Below are 17,865 nucleotides of genomic sequence, written 5' to 3'. Positions count from 1 at the left end.
GAGAGAGAGAGAGAAAGAGAGAGAGAAGAGGAAGGTGAAGTGGGGAGAAGCATGAGAATAAACACATAATACTTTGAAAATAACTGGCCTATTCCTCTTAAAGTAGCACCTGGAATTGTACACAAAACTCTGGGTGTAGGGATCATGCTGCAGGGCACAGAGTCAAGTTGCAAGAAGAAAAATGTTGAGAATCACTCAACTAAAATGTTTAAAACACTATAAGAGGGATTACAAAGCAGAGTACCTGGGTGGCTCAGTTGGCTGAGCATTCAACTCTTGATTTCAGCTCAGGTCATGATCTCAGGGTCCTGGGATCAAGCCCCATGTGGGGCTCTGCACTCAGTGTGCAGTCTGCTCGTTCCTTTCCCTCCCTCTACTTGTTCTTTCTCTCCCATAAATAAAATCTTTTAAAAAAGTGATTACAAAGCCATTAAAATCTTGTCTGAGAAAACCAGTGTAAATTGAGCAGATCCTTAATACAGAGGAAATCACTCATTCAAATCAACATCTCAGTGATATTTATGAAGCCATCATTTAGAATTTCACTGTCCTATTCCATACATACTTTTTAAAACCAGCATGAGCATACAGTAAAGGTATATAACATGGTAGGTTTTTACTACTATGTGTCTTTAGAATTCATGGACTTAAAATCTGCAATTTTAGAAATTTATGAGCAACATTAAAGTCCTTGATTAAATAATTTTTCATTTTGCTGAGACAGTAATTTGAAGAATCTGGATCTTGTATACTTTAAGGGTAATATGCATGAATAAGTTGCTAAATTAGTAAGTCTATCCTGCTGTCCAACTATGCTTGGATGTTTTCTTTGCATTATAAACTACGCAATAACTCAGGAAGTGAACAAAAAATTTGTTTTTTTTAAATGGCCCCCCCAAATAAAGCATGTTTCTACAGCGGGTGACTAATATAAGGAAATGGTTTAAGAGTCATAAAGCTGTGTTGGTTCTTAGCCAGAAGATATTAATTTTGGATAATTCAAAGACTAATGTGTTGAATTCAGCTTTGACTCAGAACTATGACATAAACAAGTCTGCCATAAAACATTTTATGAGAGAAATTACATGCTAAAATATTATTTGTGCTTTCAGGATAACTTAAAATCCCCTGGGTCAGGCTTCTTCAAATCTGTTTACCTTCACCTAAATTATATTAATGCGAGAACAGACACATCAAGAATTTCCATAAAAACAAATAAAGGTATTCCCTTTTTTTCCCCCACCAAATGTAGGATATGCACTGTGGTTTGCTGACCCTCTAAAGTCCATTCTTGGGCAGTAGACTAAGAATTCCTGACTGTAGAGGGGCACCTGGGTGGCTCAGTGGGTTAAAGCCTCTGCCTTCAGCTCAGGTCATGATGTCAGGGTCCTGGGATCGAGCCCCAAATCGGGCTCTCTGCTCAGGGGAGAGCCCGCTTCCTCCTCTCTCTCTCTGCCCGCCTCTCTGCCTACTTGTGATCTCTGTCTGTCAAATAAATAAATAAATAAATAAATAAAATCTTTACAAAAAACTTCCTGACTGTAGAAATATTAGGAAAGAAGCACTTACTAAACATATGGAAATCTATAGTTTAAAACAAAACAGCAGGGGCGCCTGGTGGCTCAGCGGGTTAAGTGTCTCCCTTTGGCTCAGGTCATGATCCCAGAGTCCTGGATCCAGCCCTGCATCAGGCTCCCTGCTCAGCAGGAAGCCTGCTTCTCCCTCTCCCATTCCCTCTGCTTGTGTGCGCTCTCTCTCTGTCAAATGAATAAAATCTTTAAAAAAAAATAAATAAAACAGAACAGCAGAAAATAAATAGTATCAAATAGCCTTCTGAATATTCCAATATTATATACGAATGGAACCATAGAAGATAGGCTGGTGATTAAAGCTTATGCCAAATCTTGTTGAGAATCATAAACACACATCTCTCCTGTGTATAGCTACATATAGCCAGGTCAGTCTCCAAACAGCAAACAATTTCAAATAAATCCACAAAGATCTTATGGTGTCAGTTATATATACAGACACAAAGATACCCACTTCTAGGTAAGGCATAGTAAGGAACACAATGGAACTCTCTCATTCTCTGCTTTAAAATCCCCCTAGAAAAACTTCCAGAAATCTTGAGAACAAACACTGCCCTGAATTCAGTATCAGTCCAGTTAAATACTTCTTAAGATATTCAAATCAAGTCATAAATTTACAACCCCTTTCCAAATCACTTCACCCCCTCCCCAAACTGGAAGACTAGCAGAACCAGTAAACTTTCTAGATAATGCAAAGTGGTAGATGCTGCTAGAATTTAAGTGGTAAATTTTATTTAATGCAGTTGCTACAAAGTCTTCAGATATTCAAGACTGCTGCTCTCAAAAATGACAAAGCTCCAAAGACAAATTATGTTGAAGAAGGGGAAGAGAAGGACCGTCCTAGATTTATACTTCAATTCTGGGGTGGGAGAGATAAGGAGTCAAAAATATTCAAATAAAGGTAACAACAATTCTGAGAACAAGAAAGCACCAGTGGCTGTGCTGGGCTGGTGCAAGTTAATTAAGTTAGTAAAGGGTTAACAAATGGTTATTATGGGATGGTGAATAATTATACTCTTCATGGAGATGAGAGAAAGTTTCAAGACTAAAATGCTCCTTTTCTATAAAAACTGACCTGAATTTCTCTAGGCTGAACTAAAACATAGCAAAGGGTCTGAGAGCAGCCAGTGGAGACAGGAACCAGGACCCTCTGGACCCACACCCATTTTTTCACTTTAAAATAAGACTTGCTTGTTCTCTTGCCATAGCCAAAACGGAAAACCAGACGTTTTTTTTTTTTCCTTGATTGTGCTCTACACTATGGAGGCCACTGCCCATGTAACATGCCTATTGTCTGAAGCCTGTGAGAAATGAAATTGGCATCCCGATGGTTCAACCCTGTATAAACAAACTCACCTCTCCTTCTCTTGATGAGAGTATTCACTCTTGCTGATAAAGCTTTTAAGCATATTGAAAGTGATCACGGACCTTTGCGTGGTCTGTCCTAAGAACCACTGGATTCCATCCGGCCTCCTATCCTATTACATGGCAGGGGTCCGTGATCACAGACATAGGCCAAACCATCTCTTCCTCAAAAGCTCGGACTCAAAACATATTTCATTACCACTATTTTCACATCTGGTATTTTTTTTACCTCACTGTAGTAATAAGTAATTCAAATTACAGATTATTCATGATTCAAGTCTATGACATGAGCTCGTTTACTTATAAAAAACCTAAACTGACTACACAGAGAACGCTCCTAATGAGCACGATGCTAGGGCTGTTTTTTTTTACATCCTGAATACGTTGGCACAACATTCATGGTTATGTGGCTAGACCCTGTCAGAGATCAGTCTAACAGGAAATAATTTTCTTCTATTCTGAAACGTATTCTGGCGAATAAAAGAAGAGAGTTGTTAAAATGAAATGAAATTTTACAGTGATCCCTGAAAAAGAAGTCATAAGATGATTTCTTTTTAATTAAAGACAAATCATCAATGAAAGACTAAGAATTTGCTCCTTCTTCTTCAAAGGATAATTGTTGGTCAACACATAAAATAAAAATATGCTGTTTTATTGCAATCCAGGAAACCATTTTAGAATTTTGTTTCTAAATAATACTATGAAATCTTTACAGATTTTGCTTATACAGTCTGTGTCTTAGAGTTGCGGCATTCTTGAGCAGGGCATGTTAAGAACCCTGAGGAACCTAACCATTAGACTAAATGATATTGAAGCTAATTTAATAAGTAATATCATTCAATCATTAGTCCCCAATTCTCCTAAAATTCCCAGTACCTAACTTATGTGAGTTACATTTGTAACATCCAAGTAAAATCCCTTCATTGATTTAAGGAGAAAAAAAGGACTTAAAGCCATTTAATTCCATAATAATTAGGGTAGTTTATATTTTATTTTTTAAATTTTTTTAAAGGTTTTACTTATTTGACACAGAGATAGAGAGTACAAGTAGGCAGAGCAGCAGGCAGAGGGAGAGGTTCTCGAAGCAGGCTCTCTGCTGATCCCAGGACCCTGGGATCATGACCTGAGCTGAAGGCAGCCACTTAACTAAGCCACCCAGGTGCCCCGAGCAGATTATTTTTTAATAATAATAATAATTTTTAAAATAAGTAGATTATTTTTTAATCTTTGTTAGTACTTAACTCCCTCAACTTCATGTCTGAGACACTGAAGTTTAGAAGGAAAAAAAACACAGAACATAGAAGGCACTCAGGCAGAAGGCAACATCACCAATCTTAACCTAAATGACTTATGCTGACTGTCTATTCACAAATGAAAGCACTTCATCTACACAGCAGACTCCTGCTTGTGTTATTTCCTGGTCTCTTGTCCAGGCTTCATGACATTCATGACATTAAAGGAGCTGCTGAGGCATAATTAGCTAAACAAAAGGGAAATTTTACCAAGAAAGAGGCAATTCCCAGGCCATTAATAGTTTAAAATTGTCAACTGGCAGGCCATTTCCCAATGCTTGAATTATAGCAACAGTCTCCTGACGGGGTCCCCTTTCTTGCTATGATCTCCCCGACTTTAACATACCTTTGATTGGTACCCACTGACTACTGTCCAATACTCCTTCTGACCGCTATGTCTTTAAGTTGTTTCCCTGTCTAGAATGCTTTATCCCTCTGTGGAAGGTCTACCCAGCCTGAATCCTACTCTCTTCATGGAGCCCTCCTGTAAAATCCCAGCCCACATTAGTCTTTGTCCAAACTCTAACAGGCCTCATTGTCTCCATCATTCATTCAGTCATTAAATCATGTGGCCTCATTCTGTGTTTCATGAATCTTGTCTTCTCAGTATGACTGCAAGCTTTTTAAGGGTAGGAAGCATGGCATACACCTATTTTATAGAACTCTCACCCACAACCGCTATATTACTCGTTCAACTGAAATGTTAGAATTTACAATATGCAGAGCAGTACTAGCTGAGAATGCTAGGTTTTGATATAAGATATACTGTCTTACGATAATGTTGGCAAATATATCTTGAAGCTTAAACAAATACACACTTCAAAATGTCTATAAGCAAAGGGATAATCATAGTGGAAATTCCTTTCTTCTCTGAAACTGTAAAGCCATCTCTAAATGGAAAAAGTTAGAAACTGCTCCAAAATCCAAATTAATACATCACAACTCTGATAATATTAAAAAACATCTGTACCTCTCCTAATAATAAAGAATCTCACACAGCTGTGTAGACAGTGAGGCAAATAAACAACTTTCAAGACTTGACCATGTCTATTATTTCACAGATTCCACTACCACACTTAGTGTATGCACTCCCAAAGTGAGTATTCCACTAACCACCTTTAGATATAAGCTTTTCATTAAAGCAAATAAGAAGCAATTTCAACAAGTGCTCAACTCAAGTGGTTTACATATGCACAGACAGGCTTAAAAGGCCTTACTTATAGTAGCCCATTAGGCAAGGTGTTTTCCAATTTTCCATCTCTCTAAAAAACACATTTTCTCAGAAACATAAGGTTCAACCATCAAAATGAATGTTCTCTCTCTGCCTTCATCCTTCCACCATTAAGAGTGGGTAAACAAGGCAAAGTTCCTACCTGTCAAAGACGTTTCCTTATATTATTATTAGCAAATTCATTAGAAAGCCCTAAAAGACAGAGGATAAGAATAATAACTTGAAAGCTAGAAAATCCAGTTTTTTTCAAATATAGGTGGGTGGTATTAAGTATACTAATAAAGGAAATGATAAATGCCATGTCAAATACTGACACACTACCAGTTCGAAACATTTTTTAATAGTTATTATTTCTTACTCAGATGCCTTCAACCTAGTTTACTCAGTTTTCAATAAGTTTAGAAAAATAAATACTTCAAAGCCTAAATTAAGCTCTCCCATAAATAAGCTCTGTGCATCTCTAATACATGTTTGTAAGATTCATTTTTAAAGATTCCCAAAATTCTCATGAAACATTAGTTGCTTTAGGTAGAGCCACTATCATGCACCTTCAAAAACTAAGCTAAACATGGTGCTTATAGTTATCAGTATTGTACTGTACTTAAAAATTTGGAAAGAGGGGCACCTGGATCGCTCAGTTGGTTAAGCATCTGACTCTTGATTTCAGCTCAGGTCATGATCTCAGGGTCGTGAGATCGAGCTCGTCGTCAGGCTCCTTGCTGAATGTGGAGCCTGCTTCAGATTCTCTTTCTGCCTTTCCCTCCGTCCCTCCACCCCTGCTCTCTCTAAAAAATAAATGTGAGAAGAGGGTAGGTCTCACTTTATGTGTTTTTTACCACTAAATAAATACATTAATCAATTAATTTTCTAAAAGCATCATACATCTGTGTGATTAAAGAGAAACTGATTAACCAAAAATGACTGACACTCCAGTTATCTGTGGGAATGTAACTTACAAATTAGACTGACCAGAGTAGGTCCTGTTGAGACACACTAGAGAAAAGCTACAGAAGATGTAAGTATGATCAATCAAAAGCCCTCCTATTGATTGCATTCTGCAGTCAAAAATTATAGCAGGATCTATCCTTTAATATTATCTGTTCCATAATCTCTATTATGAAGAATGACTATGAGCAAGCTCTATAAACAAAACTTCATCTATCTATTACTACTTCAATACACAGACCTGAAAGTAAGACACATCTGAGTATCTGAGAATTTATAACTATGTTCACAGACAAGTAAAGAAACAAAGAAAGGATCCTGGTCAGAGAGTGGCTACATTTATCTGTTTGGGGATATACTTGAGCTACTTGTTCTATGGCCCCCAAACTTGCCCAGAGGCTTCATTCTCATTTCAATGTGGTCTCTTGGAAGTTCTCAGGGAATGCATAGGCAAGTCTTCTTGTATAGATAAATTTTATTCTGTGCATCTGTTTCTGATAGGAATATTTTTTTTTTTTTACAAGAGTGCCATGGCCACTTGTAAAGGAGGGACACCCAGGATTGCATAACGTGAAATATGCCTGTTAGAGCAGCCCTACCCCAGACCAGGCACTTAAGTCTCATTTTTTCTGCCCTGAATCCAGGCTTCATCTCACTTGACTGCGATCCCATTTTTCTCCCTCCCTGGCTCCCACGTGCCCTCTATTCCTGCCTCTGGCCCTATGTGACTCTCTTTCTCCACTGAGCTAATGCTTTCACAGTGTGAAAGAGTGGCTTTCTGCAAAACAAGTTGCCAAACAGGGCGACGATTAGAGGAGTTTGTGGAGTAAAACATGCCACAAACCACTCATCACATCATTAGTGTCAGAGAAATAGAATCAGTATCATTCCCATTTGTTCTTGTGAGGGTTTTCTGAATTGACAAGAGTGTGGGGTAGATGGACTCATTTTAACCACCGACTACTGGGCACCTCGTCCTGACATCAGAGAGCTATTCCACGGAATCACCTCGCCAGGCTGATGGCAAGTTTTTGGTTGGTGCCAAAGAAGCGTGCAGAGCTGTTTGTTAGCGTCAACCATGGGAAACTTCATAAAATGCACTGAGGGCAATACCCTAACATGGAAAAAGGCCAGAAGACTTCAAGAGGTTCTCCTTCAGTGAATAAATTACCGACACCAACTTCCACTTACCATGTAATCATTTGAGAAGGATGTAAAAAAGGCACCCCTCATCTACACACTTACCCTACTGTTGTTCAAAATCAGGATACAAAAGGTATTTCCGTTACTATCATGAGGTATGTACTAAGGCCCAAGTTTCCCCAGCTATATAACTTATTTGTACCCCAAAGCACCGAGGCCTGTACAGTTGCTAGGCTACATAAGCAAAAACAATGTCACGGAGAAGCAGCATAACAGTGTGACTAGCACACAAGCATCTCTTTGAGGCTGTCACAGTGCTGAGGGACCTGGAAGCAGACAGCACAAAAACCAATTTTTTCATAGATTCCGTTCTAGGAGAATGACTCAAAGACCCACTAATGCCTGAAGCAAAGCAGAGAATTTGGTGGTAACTCCTTGAAGCAATCCAAAATCTCACTAGAATATAAGTTACTAGAATTGTGTGTCATATGCTTACAGAAAACATATGGAATGGCAAGGCAAGCTACATAGGCTGTTAGGTCAGTCTCACTACTTTCCATTACTAGAGAGCTGGTCAGCATCTTCTGGCAGGATATTGCATAATACAGTCAACTGTGCTCTCCCAGCATTGCATGTGGCTTTGGGTCTCAGTGTGGATTATCTGTAAAATGAAACAGATAGGGGAAAGGCAAGAATCATCAAGACCATCACAGACCTTAATTAAAAAAAAACAAAAACTAGCATTAGTCGGCCTGGACTCAAGTAGAACTTTTCATATCTGCCCATCCACTGAAGATCACAATGGTCATAAGGCAATATAGCTGATCCTGTCCATTGAGAGCATCTACCCTTCCTTGTCAGCAAAGCGTGAGGACACAGGACCTAGAATCAAATACCAGGCAGTACTTCCAGTCCATCAGAAATTGCCTTTAATCCACAATCTGAAACTACAAATTCTTTTTTTTTATTTATAAGAGAAAGAGAGCGAGCATGAGAGGGGGAGGGTCAGAGGGAGAAGCAGGCTCCCTGCTGAGCAGGGAGCCCAGAGCCGGAAGCCCAGAGTGGGAAGCCCAATGCGGGACTCAATCCTAGGACTCCAGGACCATAACCTGATCTGAAGGCAGTCGCTTAACCAACTGAGCTACCCAGGTGCCCTGAAACTACAAATTCTGGAGATGTTTGTCTATGAGGCTGTATTTTACTGAACACCATGCTAAAATATACACTAAGGAAATCTAAGAATCACTGATCACTTTACAAATTGATGAGATATAATATATGTAATACATAAAACTATATGAGGGAAACCCAACATACTATCAGGTATTTTTCCTAGCAATACGAAGCTGAAAACTATCACTGATCTCTACCCATCTAAGCATTCAAAGTCACAACTGGGGCAGGGGTGGCTGTAGAGAGCCAAGAGACTGACCAAATTGTCACAAGAGCTCTGTCACTATTCTGTAGTCCTGTTAATTAAAAAAGAAATGATGTTGGATAACTGCAAACACTTGAAAAACATATAATAAGAAAACTGAGTTCATCTGACCAACTATTTGTTTCTTCCCATTCCTACACCTCCATGCTTTTTAGTGGCACCACCATCCTTCTGGTTCCTCAGGCTTGTAAACTCTGAACTAGGTTCAAAGACTCTCTCCACTTCACTTCCCCCAGCAATGGGAATTTGGTGGTCTTTGTTTGTTTGTTTGATTTGTTTTGTCTTCTGCAATGTCTCTTCACGCAAATGCAGTCCCCTAATTTCAGGTCCTCGCCCAAAAGCTATCTCAGCTAACTTTATACTTGATCCGAATTCTATACACCAACGTATCTTCTCCTTTCTCTCAATTTAGATACAGTCGGGCATAGATGAAGAGGGGGAAAGGGAGGTTCTTACACTTGTGATCAAATTTCATAGCCATTCCAACTGAGCTGTTGAACAAACTTTTCCTGAGCACAAGAATAGCTAGGCACAGAGCCAAGAAAAGAAGAGGCAAGGATGGCAGCCAAGAAACAGGTGAGCTGCAAGCTTTCCACTCCTACACAAAACCTGGCCCTGGAGTGCGAGTCCCTGCATCTGCTGATAACTTCTTCCATTTCTTGATTTTGCAACATTCCCATATTCATGAACTCTGCCCCTGGAGTGGCTCCCCTACTTTTCCAATGCCAGATTTCCTAGTACCCTTGGAACCCCACCCATAGCTGGTCTCCTCTACCGTGAGACTCATCTCCTTCCAAGTCATCTTAGGTCCTGGAGGACTCTTCTGCCAATGCTGTTCTCCACCTCACGTGAGAGACCATAATCAGATCCAGTATCTCTTATCCAGCCTTGCCAGAGGGTTCCCAAGACAAAAGGCTGCTTATAATTTCCTTGAAGTTTTCTGATCTTTGAGACCAGAGCAAGGGGAGTGGTATGGAGAACGCTGGGGGTCCAAGTTGCTGGCTGAAGATAGCTGCTGAGAATCCCCAAGTGTTGTGGCAAGGGGTATGGTGGTGAGCAATGAGTTTGAGAACCACCAGGAAGACTTCGAGATCTACTGGTCATACCAGACTCTCCACCAATAATTTCTGTACCTTTGCCATTTCAAAACTTGGCTCAAAAGTCATCCTCTTCCCAAAAGCCTTTTTTCCTGACCACTCCTTTTTTCCGTGGCATCACTGTGCTGATGTACAATGTTTCCCATTTTTTAACTTCACCTACAATCACGTATATAGTGCACTGTCAGCATTTTAAGCGACTCTAATGTTTGTGTCATACCTTGAACGAGACTGGAAGCTCTGTGAGGACAGAGCGACTTCTCTGGTTTCCAACCTGGGAACTCAGCAATACCGTATATTCTAAAAGAAATAACAGGGTTTTTTTTTTTCCCCCGTGACATATAATTTCCACCTAGCTCCTCAAAACTAACATTTTTAAGGGTGAGCAAGTTTGAAAGTATGATACTTTAAAAGCTGCAGAAAATACACCCACACTGGATAGAAAAGATGCCACTTATCGTTGGACCAAACATAAAATATGCTCCACCCAACCAACTGCACTATTACACCATACTTCTTCCTTCGGGCTCTTTTATTTCTACTACATAAGCTTGTGGCTCATTTCTGCTCTTAGCAGCACTGTGACTACAGAAGCTCAAACTCTAAATAAGTTTACTGTTGGGGAATCTACTCTTCCCACCTACACAACCACTGGCTTCCCACACTGTCTCCAGTGTCCTGTGAGCAACTGCCCAATTACTGATTGTGGAAAGACAGCTACACACTGAAGGTCCATTCTTGGCAGGCCCCTGGCTTTTACTGCTGGTCCTCACTTACTTAGCTTAATTGATTCAGAACAGTACCCAAAAGAGACATTATTACACAAGTTCACGGAAGGGGGGGAGACTATTGAAGAAAATTTAAATGTAAAAGCCGTGGTCATTGTGCTGCTTTAAAACAGGCAAGCATGTGTGACATTGAGAGACCAGAATAACGCCTATTGAAATAGGGAACTTTGACTAATCTCATTGCACAAGTTTTAGTGTTTCACACATATACATTCTCAAAAAGTAAGATGGTCTCTAAATGGGAAGCACAACTGACTTCAAAATCATAATCCTTTGCGGTACTACATCAGAGCATTTTAACACAAATACATTTCAAAAAGTGTATGGTTTTCTAAAGACAACAATGTGAATGCTAGTATTTCTCTGAGAAGCACATGGAGGGGGGGATCTACTCATGCATATGGGCTAACAGAGCATTTTTCACTTTCTCAGTAGTGGTCTTTCTTCCCATTGGACTGAGATCCCAGCAAAGACTCCTTCTTCATTGCCACCCACTAGCTGGGACCTGAATGCAGCACAAACACAATTCATAAGCAAGCAAAATTATGAGCTAGATTATCACTCCCTTTGGCCATATGGGGGAGAAGGTAAAATAAGCATCGAGTTTTTCTTTTTAACTAAATATACCTTGTCCTACATACACCTTTATGCATGGATATAAAAATAATTTTTTAATTTATATTTCTACATCTTTCCATTTCAGTCACTGGCTGTTTTTATAGCATAAATGACAACTGGGGGCGTGCCTTCTTTCTTCTCTCTTAGTAAGACAGGACACCAGGCTGCCTTCCAATGGAAGTCAACATTGTTGAAAAACAACCTGTATAATACCTTCAAAAATGCTCAACAATTTTCCAGACAAACATATCATTGTTGTTGTTGTGGGGTTTTTTTGAAGAAAAACTATATATTGTGACCACTATGCTGGCCTAGTAGCATCATCTGCAATAGACAGATAAACCTTCTGGCTATTCTGCTCAGTCTTCATTAAAAAAAGACATAATAGAAATATAATAGCTTGTGTTTAAAATGCTGTATTAATATCACTTTGACCTGAGCTACATTATCAAATCACCTTTTTAACGAACATGTCATAGGAGTGTTACTCTTCTGGTGAGGCAAAAGGCCTGCTTCACCTTTCTCAAACAACCCAATTCCTCCCAAGCATGCCGGAAAACAGTAATTTGACTACTGTGACAAGACAAGAAAGAGTTAACCATTCGAACACCTGCTCGGAGTCTCTCAAGAACTGCATATCCAGGAGTGGATTTTTTTTATTATATTCACTGTGATGAAAAACCATATTATTGATGTTAATAGTAAAGTATCTTTTATGTGCCATGGTCTGTACAAAATGTAGTAGTGTATTAACTTCAAAGGTGGTAAGAAGATTAAAACAAATAGTTCATGGGACGTGACATGCAACACAGCATTAAAGATATAAGACTGAACAATCCCAGTGCCTTGGCAGGAACCTTTTATATTTTTGTTAATGAGGGAAATTCTTAAAATCCAATCCAGCAAGCATAAGTGTAAGGAAAAGCTTTAAAATCATATCACAACGAGTAATTTAGTGAGCTAATCATCAAAGCATTTTTTATGGCAACAGAAAGGGGGCTTTACTTATCAAAATCAATACAACTCACTTTAAGAGATATTTATGCTGTTTTTAACGCCTAAAAGGTGCCCCTCGCATTTAACATATCTGGAAGAAAAAAAAAGTCCTAAAATCATACCATCAGTTTCCAAGAGTCACCCCTCCCCCCACCCCAGAATGCAACCATCCCAAGAACCTGGGACTCTTACTAGGATCTTGGCAGCATTCTATTTCCCCAGTGCTAAGTTAGAAAGAACATGACAAAGGCTGGTGACACGGAAACAGGAAGTTCCCTACTGGAAACTGGCAGGGGGAATTGCCATTCCCTTACAGTTGCTGCACGACTTTACTGAGGTCCTAGTTTCTCTCTCTAACCCAGGGGGTCTCAACGTGTGGTCCTGGGAACTGAGGCAGCAACGCCAGGGAGCTTGTTAGAAATGCAAATTCACAGCCCCACCCCAGACTGACTGAATCAGAAACTCTGGGAATGGGGCCCAGCAATTTGTGTTTTAACAAGCACTACAGGAGATTATGATGTACTCTAAAGTTGGAGAACCACTCTTCTTCAAACTTTAACGTGCGGAAGAATCACCTGGGGAGCCTGTGAAAATGCAGATTCCAATTCAGCCGGGCTGAGGGGCGACCTGAGAGCCTCCATTTCAGAGCAGCTCCTAGGTCGGGTCTAATGCAGACCACACTGCATGGGTTTCTGGAAAACTAGTTGTTTACCAGAATTACCCAGGGTGCTTATAAAATATGGGTTCCCAGGCACCACCCCAGGCCAAATTAATCTGAATCTCAGGAGAGAGGACTAGGTGAATACGGTACGACCAGTGGTTCTGTGCCTCAGCTGCACGTTCAGAATCACCTGAGGAGCTTTTTATAATCCTGAGGTCCAGGCCCCATCCAAGACCAATTAAATCGGAATCTCTGGGCTTGTGACCCAGGTCTCCACATTTTAAAATAATTCCCCAGTGGTTCGAATGTGCGGCCCGAGTGGGGAACTGCTGCTCTGGAGTCTGACTGGCTGCACACCTGGCGCAGTGGGTCCCTTTAGAGTAGCAAATGATTTCCTATAATGTGGCTCTCTGGGTTCCCACATACGAATCCAAGAGCTCGGGTTTTGAAGAGTAAAATGCACCTCGAGTCATTTGTAAAATCACATCTCAAACCTGATTTCTGTGAGCAAATGTGCCTGGAGAACTGAGACGAAGGATTTGGTAATGGAGTCCTCACTTTTAACATGAATGTCACGTGTCCTCCGTTGAGCAAGTTGCCGCTGTCCTCCCAAGCTGTAGCTACTGCTATCTCGTGTGCAGTGAGGTAGGTGCTCCAACAAACGGCAGCCAACAGTGAAGAGTTTGTATCCCTACAGCCTGTTCACATGTTGGCATCCCTTCCCCAAACCTGAAAGGGATAGAGGAGATTTCTAATAACCCTTCAGAATGGGAGGGTAACTGCTCAATGGAGAACTTCTGAACCTATACAAGGCAGATTTCACTACTTACAGACGTGTTGACAGAGAAGGTTCTGGGAAGGGATGAAAGCAGTGTGTTTTTACACAGGAGAATCTGATTTGTTGAAAGCATGACTTCTGGGGTAGGGGGAGCAGAGACAAGACCTGGAACACTGCTGCTTATGACGGGATACTAATAACTCGGGGTGGAGGGAGAAACAGGTCTATTTACAGCTTATGCCCCCAGCATGAAGGCACTAATAAGTACACGATGCTATTAAATATGTGATATGTAAATCAGAAAATGTGTGGTGGTTACTAAGGCACTGGCAAGTGATTAATTATTTGACTCCATAATCAAACACTACCTTTAAGACATTTTCTTGAATTTTCCACAGTACACCTCAAAAATGACTTTAAGATAAAGGAAGATAAGATGTAGTCCTCTTTCCGCTTAAGAAAACTTTCGTTCTCCCCTTGGTCATGTTCAGGGTCTCTTCTAAGCTGTTTTGTTGAAGACATGACACATTCAAGGCCTGCTAAATGATAATGGTTATTATTCTTCCAACATTGTTTCAACATATCCCCAGTGGTCAAAGTGTGTCTTATTTGGTCTCTTTAGTTCCATGAAAAAGAAATCCAGTGGATGGGGTATTGAAAGATAAGCAATACCTAAACACATGTCCAAAGTAGCCACTGTTAAGATGACATTTTCAAAAGCATTCTCTGTATGAACTGGTCAAGCTTTCTTTCCTTTTAAACTTCTTGTTACAGTCTTTCAGTTAACCCAAGCTCACTTTAAAATGTGTGAAAATAGCACCTCCTGAAAGTGTGTTCTCATATGCTTTGGAGCAATGGAGCGTGAATAGTAAAACAGCCTTTGCCAAACTCATGTAACTGAACAGGAGTGAATTTTTGCGTCCCATGACTTTGCAGAGCCAACCTATGTATCATTCCACGAGTGGCTTTAATACATCATAGACACCCAAGAGAAGGCAGGAAAGTCACAAATAAGTGACTCAAACTAATAAATATTTCATAGATTTTTTTTTTCATGGCAGTCTCTTTTAAATGAATCTGACTTCTTACCAAAAAACAAACTAAGTAAAGGTGTGGTTTTAGGATTTAAGCTCCTAGAATTAAAACTATGAAATTTATAAAGATATTTAGAAAAGTGTTAGTCTAGATGCTCTTTCATGCATTTTTATGACTAAATGCCCAAAGACGAACCAAGTCTGAACGAAAATGCAGACCACAAGAGTGGCAAAAATACAAAATTAAGTACATTTAAAGTATCAAAGCCAAAGAAAACAAACAATACAAATTTACAATTTCCAGGACACTTTATTGCAATTTCCACTTTACATATTAATTTAATATTTTTAGTCTAGGCAGAAGTGTTTATACTTATCCAGTAGTAGTCTAATCCCCTAATCTCACAAAATGAAAAGAAGCAGTTTAAAAAGAACATCGATTCAGGTATTTATGATATGGGGACAAGGGGCACTTGTCTTAGCAAGGAAAAGTGCTGGTGGTTTCTTCATAAGTTTCACTGAAATTTTTCTCTATTATTTCTGTTGTTGTGATGCAAAGTACTCATAATAAAAACAATCGCCCTCTTTGTCATTCTGCCCTTCCTTGGGCTTTACATTCTGTCTAGCATTTAACTCAAAAAGTCAGTTTACACTCAGTTTACACATTAAAAAAAAAACCATATGCCCCATCTCCCACACATCCAAATGGACGGGGATTAGAATTAACCTGCTTTTAGATGTAACAGTGCTATTTTAAACAATTTCAACCACACACTTGAAGGGTAAAATAAAAGTACAAGCCAAAAGAAAACATAAAAATTCCTACACACTTACTGTTGGATTAACTATTTCTCAAACCGTCGAGCCTAACATAGATTTCTTACAAGTGAAATAGACACAAAAGCGAATGCACGCTTCATATACAAACTGACACTGGTTCTATGGGGACAGCTCTCTTTGAATGAGCTATTACCCAGACGGTGGAATTAAAAAAAAGAGGGGGGGGTCTCACTCTTCCAATGTGAGAGAGCTGGCGGTGCGCTTCACTAGAAACACATTTTAATGGGTACGTTCGGATAAGAATAGGTAGTAAGGGAAAATGTGTTTAAAAAAAAAAAAAAAAACTCCTCCCTCCCCCGGGACACAAGGAAACCTGAAGGAAAAGACGGGTAACCTCATAAGCTCTGGAGCTAAGTTCCATCACTAGCCGAACAGAAGTTGGATAGTTGCTATTTTTCACCCTGCAGTTGGGATAGTAACTCTCCCTGTGCAAGGTACGCTGGGCGGGAATACTGGCGGGGCTTTCACTTGGGGTAAATGGAAACCAAAGTGAGGAGAGGTCAACACCTTGAGTAATCCAGATCTCCAAAACCAGGGCGGTGGGGACGCGGGGTGGCAAAGGAGAGAAGGGAAGGGTCCAAACTCCTCGAAGTTATCGCAAAGAGAAAGCGAACACCTTTGGGAGCCAGTGAGCCATCTCCTGTAGCAACACCCTGCTCCAAGTGTGGGGTGCCTGCCTCGGAGGGCAGAAAGCGCGGGGTGCCCTTACTTAGGTCGAGTGGCTCCGGGGACCGGGGCAGAGAGAGGGGCAGGGGCAGCCGCCGGCGGGGAGGCGGACTCATACTTTGCTTCAACTCTGAGCCCCATCCCGAGCGCAAGAGAGAGAGCGGCGGAGGGCACGGTACTCACTAGGGCTCGTTGGTGAACCGAGGGGTCCGGGGCTGCTGGTATCCGTACAGGTGACAGTAGAGCACATCGAAGCAAAAGCAGCACATCTCCGCTGACACCACCATCTTCCGGGAGCCGGGCGATGAGGACGAGGCGGCGGGCGACAAGGAGGGCGAGGAAGAGGTGGCGGCGGCCGGGGTAGAAAGTAGGGTCCCCACTCCGCAGCTCGGAGGAGGCGACAGGGAAATCCCCCCGCCGCCGCCGCCGCAGCCCTGGGGGGGAGAGAGGGTACAGCCGCTGCCGCTACCTCCTCCGGCTAGACCTCCCAGCCCGTTGAGCCGCGTGCCGGCGCCTCCTAGTCCCAGCTCCCCAGCTCGGCACTGGCTCTCTCCGCTGCAGTGGGAGGAGGAGGAGGCGCCACCACCGCCACCCGAGCCAGAGGGGGGCGAACTGGACAGTTTCTGCTTCTTCACCCCGCAGCAACCCGCCGCCATCTTGGAACAGTCTCCCCCACGCAGCGCTTCCGACCCATAAGTGAGGCGAGCTGGCGGCGGGGGCGAGCACGCTGCGGCCCCGGCCGCCGGGGGCGCGCCAGGGACTCACAGGGCGCGCGCGCGCGCGCGCGCGCCGCCCCCTAGCCGGCCGCCCGGCCACGCGGCCGCCCCGCGCGCGCCCCAGCCGCGCGCACCCTCGCCGCTCGACACCTCGCGCCTGTCCCGCGGGACTCGCGCCTCCTCCGAGGCGCAGCCTCGAGCTCTGTGGCCCTCAGAGGATGGATGAAAGACGGGAAGCCCAGTAGAAAGGAAGGAGAAGGAAACGAGAACGCCAAGCAGAGAGTAGGAGCAAAGGAAAGAGTTGGGCACGCCCAGGGAGGAAGAGAAAGGAAAACTAGTGGGGGCGGGGGGAAGGAGGGGAGAAAGAAGAAAGTCCGAAGTTAAGTATCCGAGTCCCAAAGCACAGCTCGATGACCGGCACTGCACATAGTGTTAGTGACATTTGAGCCGAGTTACGTGAAACCTGAGCCACCGGCCTCAAATACGCTGGTTTCTGAACTGCCGGAGCTGAGCAAGCAGGTGCTTGGAGCCCCACACCTGAGACCGCCCGTATAAACTATGTACAAAGCAGTCGGGGAAATGGCCACACTGCGGTCGCTTTAGTACCCATCTAAGCACGCACTTGGGGTTTTCCAAGATTATGGGAAAGAACAATACTCTTTCCTTAT

At 42.0% G+C, this 17,865-nt stretch overlaps 1 protein-coding gene across 2 annotated transcripts in view; it reads right to left on the bottom strand.

Annotated features, from left to right (window-relative positions):
- The window catches only part of LOC111160968 (Alport syndrome, mental retardation, midface hypoplasia and elliptocytosis chromosomal region gene 1), a 112,809-nt gene extending 95,672 nt beyond the window's left edge, over positions 1-17,137 (bottom strand). For both annotated transcript variants that reach the window (XM_022524374.1, XM_022524376.1), the window contains exon 1: positions 16,665-17,137. In XM_022524374.1, coding sequence (XP_022380082.1) covers positions 16,665-17,137 — 473 coding nt within the window. The remainder of the gene's footprint in view (positions 1-16,664) is intronic.
- Positions 17,138-17,865: the final 728 nt, after the last annotated feature.

Source organism: Enhydra lutris, unplaced genomic scaffold (genome assembly GCF_002288905.1).
Source record: "Enhydra lutris kenyoni isolate GAN:26980312 unplaced genomic scaffold, ASM228890v2 scaffoldscaffold80, whole genome shotgun sequence".
NCBI classification, from domain to species: domain Eukaryota; kingdom Metazoa; phylum Chordata; class Mammalia; order Carnivora; family Mustelidae; genus Enhydra; species Enhydra lutris.
This window is presented reverse-complemented; position numbering and strand designations above follow the sequence as displayed.